The sequence below is a fragment of the Simochromis diagramma genome, unplaced genomic scaffold, assembly GCF_900408965.1.
Source record: "Simochromis diagramma unplaced genomic scaffold, fSimDia1.1 OVJJ01000690.1, whole genome shotgun sequence".
In the NCBI taxonomy this organism is placed as follows: Eukaryota; Metazoa; Chordata; class Actinopteri; order Cichliformes; family Cichlidae; genus Simochromis; species Simochromis diagramma.
In genome coordinates this window covers 113,111-128,443 of record NW_024387483.1, presented here as the reverse complement: position 1 = coordinate 128,443, position 15,333 = coordinate 113,111, and the positions used below count along the sequence as shown (strand labels likewise).

Sequence of the window (15,333 nt, the reverse complement as noted above, 5' to 3'; positions counted from 1 at the left end):
TCCAGATTTGGTGTGCAGGAGCGTGTGAGAGGAACAACGTTCGCACTGTTGCACCAGTTGTTGTTCACCATTAAACACACGCCGCCTCCCCTTGACTTCCCCGAGTCCCGTGTCCTGTCCATGCGGTGAACCGAGAAGAACTCGGCCGGCTGGATGGCGTGGTCCGGCACCGCTGGGTTCAGCCATGTCTCGGTGAAGCAGAGGAGATTGCAGTCCCGAATGTCTCTCTGGAACTTTATCCTGGCCCTGAGGTCGTCAAGCTTGTTCTCCAGTGACTGGACGTTGGCGAGCAGGATGCTAGGCAGAGGTGTGCGGTGTGCACGAGCTCTCAGCCTGTTCCTGACGCCGGCTCGCTTCCCTCTAGGCCGCCTCCGCTTCCCTTTGTTCTCCCTCGAGATCTCACTCGGCCAGCTCGGATCCGGAGTTAAAAACTTCGAATTGTGAGTACATTGTAAACCAATAGAAACAAGAGTGTCACTGTCATACCTAATGTACTAACCCCATGTTGCTCTCTGATGCATCCATTGGAGTGTGAATGTATATGAATGTTAGATTGAGCACTTAAGAGATTGGAAGAAGTGCTCGTGTGAATGAATTAGTTGTATAAAGCGCTTTGAGTGCTCAGACAGAGTAGAAAAGCGAGGACATGAAAATTAATTTCAGGATATCCTCAACTGTTCTCTGGGAGACTCTGATCGGCTTGAAAAACTGAAACATTTCAAACAAGCTGAATTTTAACTGGAGGCTGGTATGAACCCTGTTTGTTTGGTTTAACTTTTCTGTAAATCAGAAAACCACCGCCAACAACAACAACAGCAGCAACAATAGCCCCAACAGCAACTTTCATTCCAACAGATCCATCCTCTGTGTGTCCTCCTGTCTGACCTGCAAGTGAGAAACAGGTGTGAGGTGTCAGCTGTCAGGTAGGTGATGAGTGAAGAACAGAACAGAATCCATTTCCTCTTCAAACTGCTGTCAGACATTATCTACTGCACTCTGATCACATCACTCAGACCAGCTGCTTTCTACAAAGTCTCATCAACAACATCTTTAGAAACAAACACCAACAACCAGGAAGCAGCTTCACCTCTGATCACACACACACTCAACTCTACTCACTCACCTGGAGGATCAACAACACTCAGTGTGAAGTTGCAGAAAGATTCCCACAAGCGTGTTTCTTTCATGGAGACATGACACTCGTATGTTCCAGTGTCATTGATCGTCATATTCGTCATCCTCAGAGACAGGTCTCCATCCTTCATCTGTTTGTCCTGCAGATCCACCCGGTCCTTAAAAGATGGATGCTGGTTATTGGTATCAATGCGCTTTTGCCGATACAAAAACACAGTTTTATTTCCCAGGTCAGGTCTGGTACACTCTACAGCTGTGATTGTGTTGTTGTTTGGAGCTCGACACGTCACATTGATGTTCTGTCCAGACACAGCTGGGATTTCTTTCTGGACTGAAAGAAGAAACAGCACAGATCAGAGAGGTTAAAGGTTAAAATGCAACTAGTCTCTTGTACAGCAGCCAAGCAGAGTGAAGATCAGTGAGAGATCCCTGGTTTCCATTTTATCATGTTTGAATCAATCAAACACGATCATCAGACCTGTTAGGACAGGTTGTGTCATTAAATAAAATAAAAATGTGTTTTTCACAGATTAGAGGAAAAGAAGCAGACATTCGTTTTTTTGCAAACATAACTTTGAACAGTATTCATTCTCTTCTAATTATGTTTGAAATTTAAAAAAAAATGCATTTTAAAAAAGTGATTTTTATTATATTAATTTTTTTAAATAGTTCGATTTGAAATGTTAAAATTGTGGACTCTAGCTCGTCAAACCTCTGCATTAATGTTTCTCTGTGTCCAGGTCACTGTAGAGCCGGGCTCTGTACAAACACTGTGCCTGATCATAAATGCATCCTTACTGCAGTAAGACTGTCCACGAGACATCCTTCCTGATTTCACCATCAGTGTCAGATAGATGCAGGTGACAGGGCTGACTACACTTCACACAGCAGGCCCACTGAACCTCATACAGGCTGCCTGTGGACCTGAGGCAGCGGTCCGAGAAGTCATTCTGATACTTCTTTGACATTTTGAGTCCATGGCCTGGGAAGCATGTGTAGTTGATGCACTGTAATGTAACAGTTCTCCAGTGACTCTCTGTCACTCCTATCAAAGAGTCTCAGGGCAACATTAATACAAGAAAGATTTATCGATCACTTTGAGAACAACATCAAAATTTCCGCATTAAAGTCCAAATTATATTTCAAGGTCCAAGGCTATCCATGACTCCACGCTGATGTTTTTTCCTCAAACTTGTTAATGGATAATACAAAGCAAAGCAGCACGTTCGGTACATGTTAGAGTCTCTGCGTGTTGTGGTAAACACGGACACACAGCGTGGGGAGGTCGTGTTTCAGCCCTGGTTATAGTGCTGGTGAGGAGAGTAAAGACGGCGGGGCCACAGCCTGGTTTGTGTGCTGTGGAGTCGGTCCTGTAGGGCGGACTGTACACAGTGCTGCACGTTTGTGTAACGCTGGATTGTGCTGCAGAAGAGGCTGCAAGAGGTTAACTTTACTTTATGTTCAACGTGATAGTACGTGTTTAAAAAAAAAACTAATAACAAACATCGACAGGACAAACATACTAAGAAGCTGCGACACCTCAATGTACAAAAATAGGAAAATACTTCCTAAACAATTCCCAAATCTGCCACAAGATGGCGATCCAGGACAAGGAATAAAAGCATTCCTGCTCAGCCATACCTCCACCGTGACTGGTTCATTAACCACATCACACAGTAATGTTCAAAGTACTAATTAAATTTTATCCCTGCCCTTGGCTGTAATCCAGGGATTGTGGATGGGGAAGACTCAGATAAACTTCACTACAGTGATGTTCTCAGCAGGTACTTGACGCCGTTAACGAGGTTCTGATTCTGATCAGTGTTCCAGTTGTGAGTGTGTTTTAGTACTTTTACTTGTTTTAGTACAAGTTTTAGTACTTCTTTAGTGTCTTGGTTGTTCTCCTGAGATAACGAGGTAAAGTGAGCTGTGATTTGTGCGCCGGGGTGAAGCCAGCCGACCTGTTACCCGCCGCGAACATTAAGCCTCGCGGTAGCGCTTCTCCTCCTTCGCTGATCGCTACGGAAGCACGACATCGTGTCGAAAAGTCAGTTTCGAGCTTTTTATTCTTAATTTTCTCCCGAACCAGAGCACCGCACATGCTAATAGCATTATATTAATCCCAACTTCGGGTTTGCCTGATTAAAATCCCCTGTCATGTGAAAGTAATCCGGGACAGTCCGCTTTTTCTCCGCCACTCTTGTTTGCACCGACAGGCTAACTTTAGCGTGACGTGTCGCCTTGCTGTCGCTAGCTCGGTGGGTAGCTGTGTTTTGATTGAAGTGAAGGTTTTCTGTTTTCTGAGGTTTCAGCCGAAAAACGATGTCCATCATGTCTCGTTGGCTCTAACAGTGATCACTTAAACTACACACAAATGCCAACACTAAGCAAAACACACAGAAAACTCACACCACATAAGAGCCGCTTCTACTTCGCAACTAGCGAGCTAACTTGCGCTCGAAGCCCGGTAACCGGCGAGCTTCGCTAATCACGTTTACGTCCCGGTTGCGTGTGTTTAATATGCCAATAACGGCAAATCAATTCATCAGCAATCTAAGAGTTACATACTCACCTGTTGATGCAAACGCGAAATAACAGACGAGAAGAATCCCGAAGAGCGACGTAAGAACTCCGGTACCCATCTTGTCCGGTGTCCCCGCTGTGACGACGTTCGCTCGGGACGGTAACGGCGCCAAATACGGTTGTGCTGAAAGAAAATTTCAAAGGCTGTTCAGCAGTTAAAGAGTTTCCATCTTACCGTCAGAGGCTGAAAAACAAACAACATTATCGATTAAAATATTACCCAATAAAATATCAATTTTATGAAACCATTCAAAATCATGAAGCTAAAACAAACAATATACCTACAATAGTGTTCAGTTTCCCTGCGCGCCGTCGATCTAGGGCTTGATCAATTCTTCTATTAAAATTTGTGGTCATACTAAAAAAAAAGTCCAACAACACATTAAAATAGGCACATACAATAGCAAATGATCTAAACAAAAATGGCAAACGTCACTTACCGACTGTTGGTTTTGCTTATAATAACCAGTCCGAAAAAGTCACGTGATCGATCCAGCTGCTGTATCGCTCATTGCCAACGCGCCAAACTGTGTTTAAAAGGTACCGCATCTGCATCTGCCAACGGAATGAGTCGCCACCAAAAAAAACCCCACAAAATTACTCTCACAAAGGTTTAAAAAACAAACAAACAAAAAAATACACATCTCTCCATAACAAAATGGAGCCCGAAAGAAAAAGAAAAGTTTCTGCTGTGTGGGATCATTTTGATCTTTTAACTGCAAATAAGGTAACTGTTTGTCTGTCTTTGTTTCAGTGTGATCTACCACAATAGGAAAAACAGCAATGTGACTTGAAGTGTAAATTATTTATTTCATTTTATGCAGGTTAAATGTCGCATCTGTTCTGCGGAGCCAAACATGAAACTAAGACAAACACACTGAGAATGAACATTACAATCATTTTTTTTTTATTAATATGTGTTTGATTATTTTGAAATCAAGCATCTAGGAAGACTGTTCTGGACCAGGCATTCCTGAATTTTATTATAAAGGACTGCCAACCCCTTAGTATTGTGGAGAGTGTCAGAGAGAAACATTCCACGATCAGAGGATCCTTTAACGTACTGAGGGAACAGGAATACATCTTACCTGAACCTTTTCCACCTGGGTTTACAGTTTTTGTGTACCCCAGCTTCACCTGTGCCCTGCGAGCATGTGTTTTCCAAAGCTGTGGAAATGGTGTCAAAAAAACGCAATAGACTGAATGCTAAAACATTGGATAAACCTATTTTTCTGAATAGAAGTCTTTCACTTAATGTCATTCACAATATATTTTAAAGATGTCTACAATATTTGAAATGTAAAAGATATAAAATGATTCCATGGAAAGTACAATACCTTACAGTGTGTATACAAGTATGAGTAGGTCATTGAATCAGTGTCTGTTGTGAGTCAAGTAAGTTGCCTGCAATGATATTTAAGGTCCAGCAGGTGTCAGTATGGAGCAAAACTGTGTCGACACAGCATCGATACAGTTTGGGGAATGAAACGCTTCACGAGGCCTCACCGACCCATCACTATTACCGACAGTATACCCACTCGCACCGAGTGAATTAATTGCCTCTGGTTTTTTCCACAGAAGAGCGCCGACTTCACCCCACACACCCACTACCTTTTCACAGCTTTTCAGCCAATCACCTGGAAGAGAGCAACAAACTGCCAGGTGACACTTGTTACAATTATTTAGTCTTTAAATTGTATAGCGCATATCTAAAGATGTTTAATACTTACAGAGATAAAGTGGGGCTTTAATAAAGCTTCCTGCAATAAAACAATGTACACACACACACACACACACACACGAAATCCGCTTCAAGTTATTTTAAATGAGACCTATTTGTAGAAACAAGCACGAACTTATTATTGTTTAAGTTTATGTAACACAGACAGCGGCATAAACATACAGATTTTAGCTGACAGTTTTTCAGTCATTTTAATCCAACACAAGAAATACCTGCGTGTATATAAGTAACATTCATTTTGTGGTTCACTGGGGCAGGAAGTAAGTGTTATTTTTTCTTTTCGGCAAAGAGGTGGGGAAAAGAAGTTGTTTCCGGTAGAGCTCGGCTTTGACAGCGTTGCGTTCACGCGCTACTTCTTTTGACGGATTCTTTCGTTTGAGAACGTTTTATTTTATCTCAGTCGTTAGAGAGACGGTAGAAATAACGCAGAGGTGGTATTCAGACGTTATTAGAAAGTTTAACGAGGATATCCAGACGACTTTAAAGGAGAAGAAGGACCGTGTTTGGTTTCGGAGAGAAGCTTCATGAACAGGCGTCGAGCAGACGCCGCCCTCATCCTCCGCGTCTTCTCTGACGTCGAAATAGGACACTTGACACTTTGGTTGGGCCAACCCATGCCGACTAAAACGGGTTTCAAGAATTGGATATGGATATTGTTGCGCTGCACACGAATGGTCTCAATGCTGAAAAACGTTCAGTGACACCGGGCTGCTGACCGAGTTGGGACAAAGGGGAGGACATTGGCTGATATCGTAACTGTGATGTGAAGGTGGGCTGCTGCAGAGTAACGCGGTATTCTAGTGTGAATAAAAAAATCAGGTTCTCGCTTTAACTCACCTGCAGACACGATCAAGAAAAAAGGACAACCAGTAGATTCCTGCAGACTGATGTTACATCCATTACGTGCAGTTTTTGGGTCCTGATCAGATCGAAGTGGTACAAAAGCTGGAGTGAAAAGTTCCAGACCGGCTTGGAGCGCTTGCCCAGAACTAATGACGAGTGATGATACAGTCATAGACTCCTCCCTTTCTGAAGATACATTCAGGGGATTCCCGCTGAATTTGTGTGTTAGCGTTCGTGTTGGTCTTTCATCTAGAGCAGGTTGTTTTCATGGATCCTGTTAAAAGGGAAGATTTTCTCCTGAATGACAACATTTTGATCTCTCAAAAATGTATTTCATATAATATTCCTGTAAACAATAATCACCCCAGTATTTATGAGCACAATCACTGTCCCATCATTTTAAAACACTGCCACTGTTTTAACTTAAATATACCATCTGCTTATGGATTTATTTAAACACTGACTGAAATGATACTGGCAGAGTTTTTGACATTAATAGACCTCGATTACCCCAATTCACACATTAATCAAAAAGACATTAGATGAAAAATTAAATATGATAAATAAACAAAAAAATCAAATATGGGTTTCTGACACTGTTGCAGTACAGAGAGGGACAGTCCTGAGAGTGAGGAGGAAGACGAGCTGTGAGGGAGAGGAAGAGGGACAACCAGCGGTGTTGAACAGACTTGTGTGTCTGTGAGTGTCGTGTCATTACAATTCATACAGTCATTGTAACAGACAGTAATGAACAATAATGACAGAATAAAGTAATAAGTTAACACTGATCAGTTATTGTCCTCAGTTACACCCTCATGTTTGCTCTGCATTCATCTCTTATCAGACGTACAAAGATGATCCACCAGTGCTGCCCAGTTTGAGGACATTTCCAGTCACATTAATGGGGGACAGGAGACGCAGCTTCCATCAAAGCTGGTGTGAAAGTCATCGTTGGATTCTCTGTAATTATGGACTCTGCCTGTTTCAGGCCACCAAATATGTATTTTAAACATTGTGCACATGTATGTGAAACCTTTAATTTGAAAATCTTTTGGATAGCTTCTTATAATTTTTTTTCCTCCTGTGTGTTTGTGTGTGCAGAGTTTCTACCAGAGCCAAATGTCATCGACTCCTCACTGAAGTCGTCCACCAGTCCAACCACTGGGATCCAGCTGCTGCTCTCTAACTGGTCCACACAGCAGCTCAGACCTGACACATTCACTGTAAACACACTGGTTTATATTCTGTTTGTTCTCCTCATGAAGGAAACCTCACACAACCACTGAGTTCAAATCACTGAAAGTTCAAATGGAAAGTTATTATTGTTTTCTTTTATAAAGAAGCAGAAGAAGAATGGTACCATAAAGATTTTATTTATTTTTCATACTTGAGGGAACAATTCTTCACCAGGCCTTTCAGAATAAAAGCATGACCAAGACGTAATTTATACATAAACAATAATAAATGGTATGTAACTAAAATGTAGATGTAATCCATGTTTTCATGTCTTCAGTAACTTTGCTGTTATTTATGTTATTTCTAAGTGTGCTGTCGTCTCCACAGCAGTGATCTGGTTTCTCTGCAGGTTCAATAAACTTTGGTCTCACTTGATCTTCTCGTGTGCTTCTGTGGGTTTCACAAAGATGTCTGATGGAAAACGGGAGTCGTTTTCTTTTCCTGGTGGGAACATAGAACCAGTCCTAGATTGGTCACTGACTCTGTAAATACTGAGGTACGACCATGAACACAGCTGTCTGAGCCCTCGTGCAAAGTCCTGGTTGAGCCAGTTACACCGACACCTTTTTATGACCAAGTAATTTATTTTTTGTTTTCTGTTCGTAGCATCGAGACTACAGCTGTACAAACTTGTTATATAATGACAGTTAATGTCTAAATGTTGTCTCTCGTTACAGTTTCAGAGTCAAAGTGATTCAGTGAGCAGGTTTCCATCTCGCTTAGATCCAGTTTACACATGTGCTCAGTGAGGTATGTTTGAGTCCAGCTCACATTATTCAGTTTCACTTCAAGATTATTCATGAAGCACCAGGAAACAACAACCATCCGAAGGCACTTTTACAGTAAAAACATTAGAATCAGAAAGTCCATGAAAAATGCATGAACTGAGTCAAAGTCAGAAAGTTTCTGATTAAAAATATAAACATGAAACCTACTTAACATCCCCATTACTATTTAACGTGCATTAAAAAGAAAATATATTATTTAAATATATATAATATAAAGTCTGCTGTAAAGTTAAGAAGTGTGTGCAATGCTTAAAGCTGTATATAATAAACAGAAGCTTCTGTGATATAAATATGAGTGAAGCAGCAGGTATTTTGATATTAAAGTAAAGCTAAAGAGACATTAACTCAGCAGGAGTTTGAGAATATAATGTACGTTTAAACATAAAACCTGAAAATGCTTCCTGGATTCTTTGTCGACAATTTAAACCAAAGAAAGAGAAAATGTAAAAATTCATAAAAATCTTTTTTTGGCAGTTTTTGATGCCATGTGTGACATTTGATTCTACACATGATTGGAAAACCACAACTCTCTTTATCCTGAATGCTCAGTGTCACCTCTGAGAAGCTGAAACAGCAGGAGACTCAGATCAGCTGGAAAAAACGGAAACATTTCAAACAGGCTGAATTTTAACTGGAGGTTACGTTGTTTTCGGTAGATCAAAAAAACAACAGCAGCAGCAACAAGAACCACAGCAGGAACACTCAGACCAACGATCAGTCCAACAGGTCCATCCTGTTTGTCTCCTCCTGTCTGAGCTGCAGGTGAGAAACAGGTGTGAGGTGTCAGCTGTCAGGTAGGTGATGAGTGAAGAACAGAACAGAATCCATTTCCTCTTCAAACTGCTGTCAGACATTATCTACTGCACTCTGATGTCACTCTCTGGAAGGAGTCCTGCTGTTTCCTGAGGAGTATGAGGATGAAGTAGTTCATTCTCAAGCGTCAGAGTGGCATCAGGAATCCTTGTGGAGTGTTGCTGACAGCTGTTTTCTTCCGGGTCAGAACTCAGAAATCTCTGAGACATTTCAATCTGTGGTTCAGTGGTGGGGCAATATGAGTCCTGGCTACGTTGTTTATATTTTCTGTAGATCAAATAACCAACAAAGGCACCACCAGCAAGAAGAAGGAAAATAACAACTGGAAGACCAACTTTCAGTCCAACAGATCCATAATCTGTGTCGTCTCTTGTCTGATCTGCAGGTGAGAAACAGGTGTGAGGTGTCAGCTGTCAGGTAGGTGATGAGTGAAGAACAGAACAGAATCCATTTCCTCTTCAAACTGCTGTCAGACATTATCTACTGCACTCTGATCACATCACTCAGACCAGCTGCTTTCTACAAAGTCTCATCAACAACATCTTTAGAAACAAACATCAACAACCAGGAAGCAGCTTCACCTCTGATCACACACACACTCAACTCTGCTCACTCACCTGGAGGATCAACAACACTCAAGTCGATGGTGCAGATAGGGTCACATGAGACTGTTTCTCTCACAATACAGCACTCGTATGTTCCAGTGTCATTAATGGTCACATTCTTCAGAATCACAGACACGTCTCCATCCTTCATCTCTTTGTCCTGCAGATCCACCCGGTTCTTAAATAATGGATGCTGATCATCTTCTTTGAGCTCCTTGTCTTTAAACACAGCTACATGTTTAACTCCCAGGTCAGCTCTGCTCCACTCTACAATGAAGATGTTGTTGTTTGGAGCTCGACATGTCAGATTGACGTTGTGTCCAGAATCAGCTGCGATGATTTTCTGGTCTGAAAGAGGAAACAACACAGCGCAGAGAGCTTAAAGGTCAAAGTACAACTGTTACACCAGCCAATCAGAGTGAAGAGTCTCTCTGGGATCCTGGTTTACAGTGGCCGAATTAAATCTGAGCATCAGATCTGTTAAAAAACTGTCAGAACAAAAACGGAGCACAGAGAATAAAAGCTCCTGAACAGAGTATGAAACATTTCATTAATAACAAAATCTTAAATAACATAAAAAAAAAAACTTTTCACTTGTCACTTTTGTGAGCCACTTGCTGGGCTTGTGTAGACAAGAACATGCCCGAAAATGTTTATTTTTCAGTTTCACCATCAGAAATGATCATCGTCATCACATCCAGCACATTGAAATCAGTTCAAGTGAGTGATTAAATAATTAAATGTATAATAATTAAAATTAACCATTTATTGGAAGAGCTGATTGTAGATTTTTGCTGTGAACGCGGACACGCGCGTGTGAATACTCAGATCTGTAAATGTGAAATAAAGCGTAAGATGCACAGATACGAAAAAGTCAACTGTTGCTCAAAGCTCTCGAAACAGACAAGTCACGCAGGTTTTCCCCCTCTCTGGACACGTCATTCTCTCCACCCTCTTGTTACAGACTTTACTGAGCCTCGCAGGCGCAGTATCCCGCAGACTAGACCGAGCGACTGCGTGCTGTTTGCGCCTCGACGCAATGCAGGCTCAGATGGACAGACTACCGTGTGCTTGCTGCAAGTGTAAGATTTATTCTTTTATTAACATACATGTATTAGAAGCTCGGTGTTATTATGACAGTGTTTTGGCAATGGCGTTTACGGACCGATCTGTGCTGAAGACACGAGTTAAAGAATAAATAATAAAGTACCGAGCAGCTAAACCCGAGGCAGACACAGGGATTCATCTTTCATTTTGTCCTTTTTCGTTCAAACAGTCCGAACAAACGTGTTATTTCTAGAAATCTTCCGAGCGATGGTGAAACGCAGACTGCATCGGTTTCGTTTCTCTTTGTATTAGAATATCATCATGGCCATATATATAGGAATATCATCGCCATAATCATAGGCGGAGCCTGAATAACCCGCACCTACAGCGCTTACTCAGCTTACAAATATTTGATGACCTCTGACTAGTCACAGAGAAAATGCTCAAGTTTTTAAAGCCAACACACGTTTTTATAGATTCAACGACAAATTATATGTCCTTATATAGTTATTATACAGAGACATACACACAGTAAAAAGAAGCTTGTGTTTCAGGCCTGGTTTTAAATTTGAATCTACAGTCAAAGACGTAAGATGGCGGCTGTTTGTGCTCGTTCAGCCATCTTTGTCCTGATCCTCAGTAACATTTAATCGACTTGTAGAGTTTTAATGCCTAAAGTATTTGAAATAAGGTGTGGCCTTGGATTAAAAGTGTTCCCTCTTTAGTGCTCTAGTTACATAGTTGTAATCTGTGTGGAGGGACGGCCTCTAAAAGAATATATTAGTCTTTTGCCAACTGTATTTTCCGTGTTTCAGAACAGTTTACTGGCGTGTTAAAGCTTATTCACAGTACAAACAGGGTTTTTTGTGGGTGTAATTTTGATCACGAAGCTGATAAACACGTTGAAAGTCATGTTTTAGTCTTCCTGTGCCAGCCTGTTGTGTGTTACTTTAGTTATAATGGCTGTTTTAAGCATAAACCCTCATGTTACTGAGCTAACCCTACCCCACAGCTAGCAGGCCGTGTTAGCAACACGGAAAGGGTGCGTCCCTTTTCCTAACGGCTGTTTCTGTTGTTGCTGTTTTTTAAATAAAAACGCTATTTTGTACTCAAGGTAGTGTTTGGGAGGATTGCTAAGGAAGAGCGTTGCTCGGAGACTCTGAACGACCACCGTGTTTAAACTGCGACAGCAAACAACGAGAATAACGTGTGAAAAACAAGATTTGAATTTTTAAAGAAGACGTTGGGTTGAGTAACATCTACACCAGCGTTCAGCTTTTTTTTCAAGCTAACAGGATCAAGTGTCTAACCTGTAATTTACTTATATGACTCAGAGCTGCCGCTGCAGAGTCCTCACACTGAGTCAAGACAAACAAATTCATCTTCCTCAGTAACTCTGATGATGTAAAGCACAACTGAAAGCTCTGCTCAATTCATTCATGTAAGCTTTGCACAAACTTCTTTCTGCCTAATCTGTAACGAATAAAATCACATGTCTGAAGAAAAGCAGTTTTTAATTAGTCTGTGTTAGTGTGTTAGACTATTTCCTGATATTCAAAGCATATTGGCTTCGCTTTATTCACTGATCTGAACTGACATGTTTTCAGAGAGAAACACATGCGTGAAACCTGAGCTTACACTGGATCAGTCAATATAGATTTTTTTTTATTCCAGCAGTGTGATGTTCAGAGTTCAGTTGTGAGTTTACAGGTTTAACTGTTTTTAAAAAAAAAAATAAACTCAAAATATATCAGCAGCGTATGGCACAAAATGGAAACTGCAGTTACAATTAATATTTACATGATGTTGCTCATTTTCATGAGTGATATAATTCTGTGGTAATACTCATGTCGCCTGACAGGAGGCAGCCTTTCTGCAAACTGTAACAGCTTGGACTTTTTCTGATGCAGACACTCTCAGAAAGATTGTTGAAATTAGGAAAACCAATGGAACATAATAAGATGAAAAGAATAACATACTACACAAGATAGAATAAAATACTATGATGTCAGAAAAATTACACTTATAAATGCAGGCAGATTTCCAACATGATGTCATCAGCCTGAACAAGTCTTTGTCAATGAGCACAACTTGAGGACACTTGACTCAACTGGTTGCCAGCTGGTTGTATTCTGTTTATATTATTATAGAACAGGAAGTGTGCAAAGGGCAAATAGAATAGACAGAAAGGTACATTTAGGATTTTTGGTGATTTATAACATTTATTGCGATATTGTCAGAAACAGCTCGCATGCAGTTACCAGCTTGACCTCATTGAATCACAGACTGACTTCATCATATGGAAACATAACATCTATGAGAGATTTTAGTGATCCTGTTTGTGTGCTTGCGAGTCTCATTTTGAGGGGAAATTAACTCTAGGACTTGAATTGATACTAGTGAATATGTGTGCCACTCCCAGCCATCAGTGAAAACACTGTTAAAGGGGTTTATCAGGTGACAGCAACAGCTTCGTTATATTTATCTATATCCTTTACATTTGACACTTTCACTGTTTTAACATTGTTCCTTTTTGATGAAAATCCTGCAATTTCAAGCTTAAGTAGCAACGAAAAAAATGTTTTGGTTGTTTCAGTTATTTTTACGTGATGTCGTTTAAAGCCCTCAGAAATATGCCAGTTTGCCATACATTACATTAAACGACGTATCAATTTCCTCGGATTTCTTTCTCTAACTTTCTGAAAGAATCCATTGTGGCCAATGTCTAAATGGATACTAACAGTAGCTGTAGGGATCATCTCCCATGCTGTTGTGAGTCAAGGTAGTGAGACTGTTAAGCGCTAGTTAGCTGTAGCTACCTGGCTCTAGCTGCTGTCGGGTTCGTTGCGCTGTTTTGATGTGTTTAAAGTGTCGGTCTAAGATTACGGTGAATTTAGCCAGCGGTTTAGCACCGGCTACAGCTAATTGGAGCCTAAGCTAACCAGCAGCTGCTGTAGGGGCCGTTTTGCCTGGTTTAAATACTAGCGTCCGTCTCAGATTACGAAAAATGTAGCAGCGGATGACTAGTAAGACCAAACAGTGATGGCCCTGACAGCAGGAACATCCATGTAGCTCCAATTAGCTCTAGCCCGTGCTAACTCGCTGGCTTTGGTTAGCCGGGGCTAACCCCCTGGCTCCGTCAAGGAACAGCACCTGTTAGACCATCACTGCTCGGTATTAACACTCGTCTCGATTTCCCATTGCGGCTAGTGAATGTATTGAGCCCAGTCTCTAGACGGTTAACTGCTAATTAGCTGTAGCTATCATTTATACGACCGCGATTGCTTCGTGTTATTATCCTTGTTGGGTTCCGCTTTGTTCAGTGCTAGTTAGCTGTAGCCGGAGCTAGCTGCTGCCGCCGTGTTACGCGAGGGCTCGTTCATATTGTCAGACACCTGATACTAATGCTAACACACCAGTACGAGCTGCTAGCGATTACTTTCTCGTTTAACTTTCTGGAAGAATCCATTGTGGCCAATGTCTAAATGGATACTAGCAGTACCTGTATGGATCATCTCCGATGCATCTGTGAGTCAAGGTAGTGAGACGGTTAAGTGCTAGTTAGCTGTAGCTACCTGGCTCTAGCTGCTGTCGGGTTCGTCATTGCGCTGTTTTGATGTGTTTAAAGTGTCGGTCTAAGATTACGGTGAATTTAGCCAGCGGTTTAGCACCGGCTACAGCTAATTGGAGCCTAAGCTAACCAGCAGCTGCTGTAGGGGCCGTTTTGCCTGGTTTAAATACCAGCGTCCGTATCCGATTACAGCGAGTGATATTAATACTCGTCTCGATCTTGGACTACGAAAAATGTAGCAGCGGATGACTAGTAAGACCAAACAGTGATGGCCCTGACAGCAGCCACATCCATGTAGCTCCAATTAGTTCTAGCCTGTGCTAACTCGCTGGCTTCGGTTAGCCGGGGCTAACCCCCTGGCTCCGCCAAGGAACAGCACCTGTTAGGCCATCACTGCTCGGTATTAACACTCGTCTCGATCTCCCATTGCGGCTACTGAATGTATTGAGCCCAGTCTCTAGACGGTTAACCGCTAATTAGCTGTAGCGACTATCTATACGGACCGCGATTGCTTCGTGTTAATGTCAGTTTTGGTCTCCGCTTTGTTCAGTGCTAGCTGGCTGTAGCCGGAGCTAGCTGCTGTCTGCAGTTGCCAGACACTTGATGCTAACACACCAGTATGAGCTGCTAGCGTAGAGTACACTGGATTGTGCCCCCCCATCGTTGCTGGGTTACAGTAAAGGCGGTTTAATCAAAATTCAGACCAAGAGAACTGTAACAGACACAATCTCAGATGCAGTTGACGGATAAGCTCGCAAAAGCCAAAAGCTGCTTTAACGGATCTCACCTGTAAACAAGGGAAGTAAGACACCGATAATCAGGCCGAATAAGAGAGAGATATTCCCCATCGTGTGGTGGGATTCAGAGGATCTAAAGATCAGTGTAATAAATATCCAAGGATGGTGCGATTAGACCAACAAACAAACAGAGTGCAACAACTTAACACAGCGGTCTGTTCACTTGGGCACACCT

The 15,333-nt window shown here is 41.8% G+C and overlaps 2 protein-coding genes across 7 annotated transcripts in view; both read right to left on the bottom strand.

Moving 5' to 3' along the window:
* Positions 1 to 718: 718 nt before the first annotated feature.
* LOC120724489 lies at positions 719 to 6,790 on the bottom strand. The gene is made up of 6 exons (XM_040016681.1): positions 6,296 to 6,790; positions 4,806 to 4,884; positions 3,999 to 4,272; positions 3,707 to 3,841; positions 1,124 to 1,465; positions 719 to 885 (listed from the first exon to the last, which is right to left on the bottom strand). The coding sequence occupies exons 3-6, from the start codon at positions 4,072 to 4,074 to the stop codon at positions 719 to 721; spliced, it is 720 nt and encodes a 239-aa protein (XP_039872615.1). The 5' UTR covers positions 4,075 to 4,272; positions 4,806 to 4,884; positions 6,296 to 6,790.
* Positions 6,791 to 7,658: 868 nt separating this feature from the next.
* Positions 7,659 to 15,333, bottom strand: part of LOC120724478 (CD226 antigen-like) — a 100,565-nt gene continuing 92,890 nt past the window's right edge. For 3 of the 6 annotated variants that reach the window (XM_040016668.1, XM_040016665.1, XM_040016669.1), the window contains 2 exons: positions 9,756 to 10,091; positions 7,659 to 9,517 (listed from right to left, as the gene is read on the bottom strand). In XM_040016668.1, the coding sequence (XP_039872602.1) occupies positions 9,183 to 9,517; positions 9,756 to 10,091 (671 nt within the window). In that variant the 3' untranslated portion in view covers positions 7,659 to 9,182. Of the gene's footprint in view, positions 9,518 to 9,755; positions 10,092 to 14,292; positions 14,393 to 15,148; positions 15,251 to 15,333 lie in introns of those variants that run through there. The other 3 variants (XM_040016670.1, XM_040016671.1, XM_040016666.1) reach the window with 3 other exon arrangements.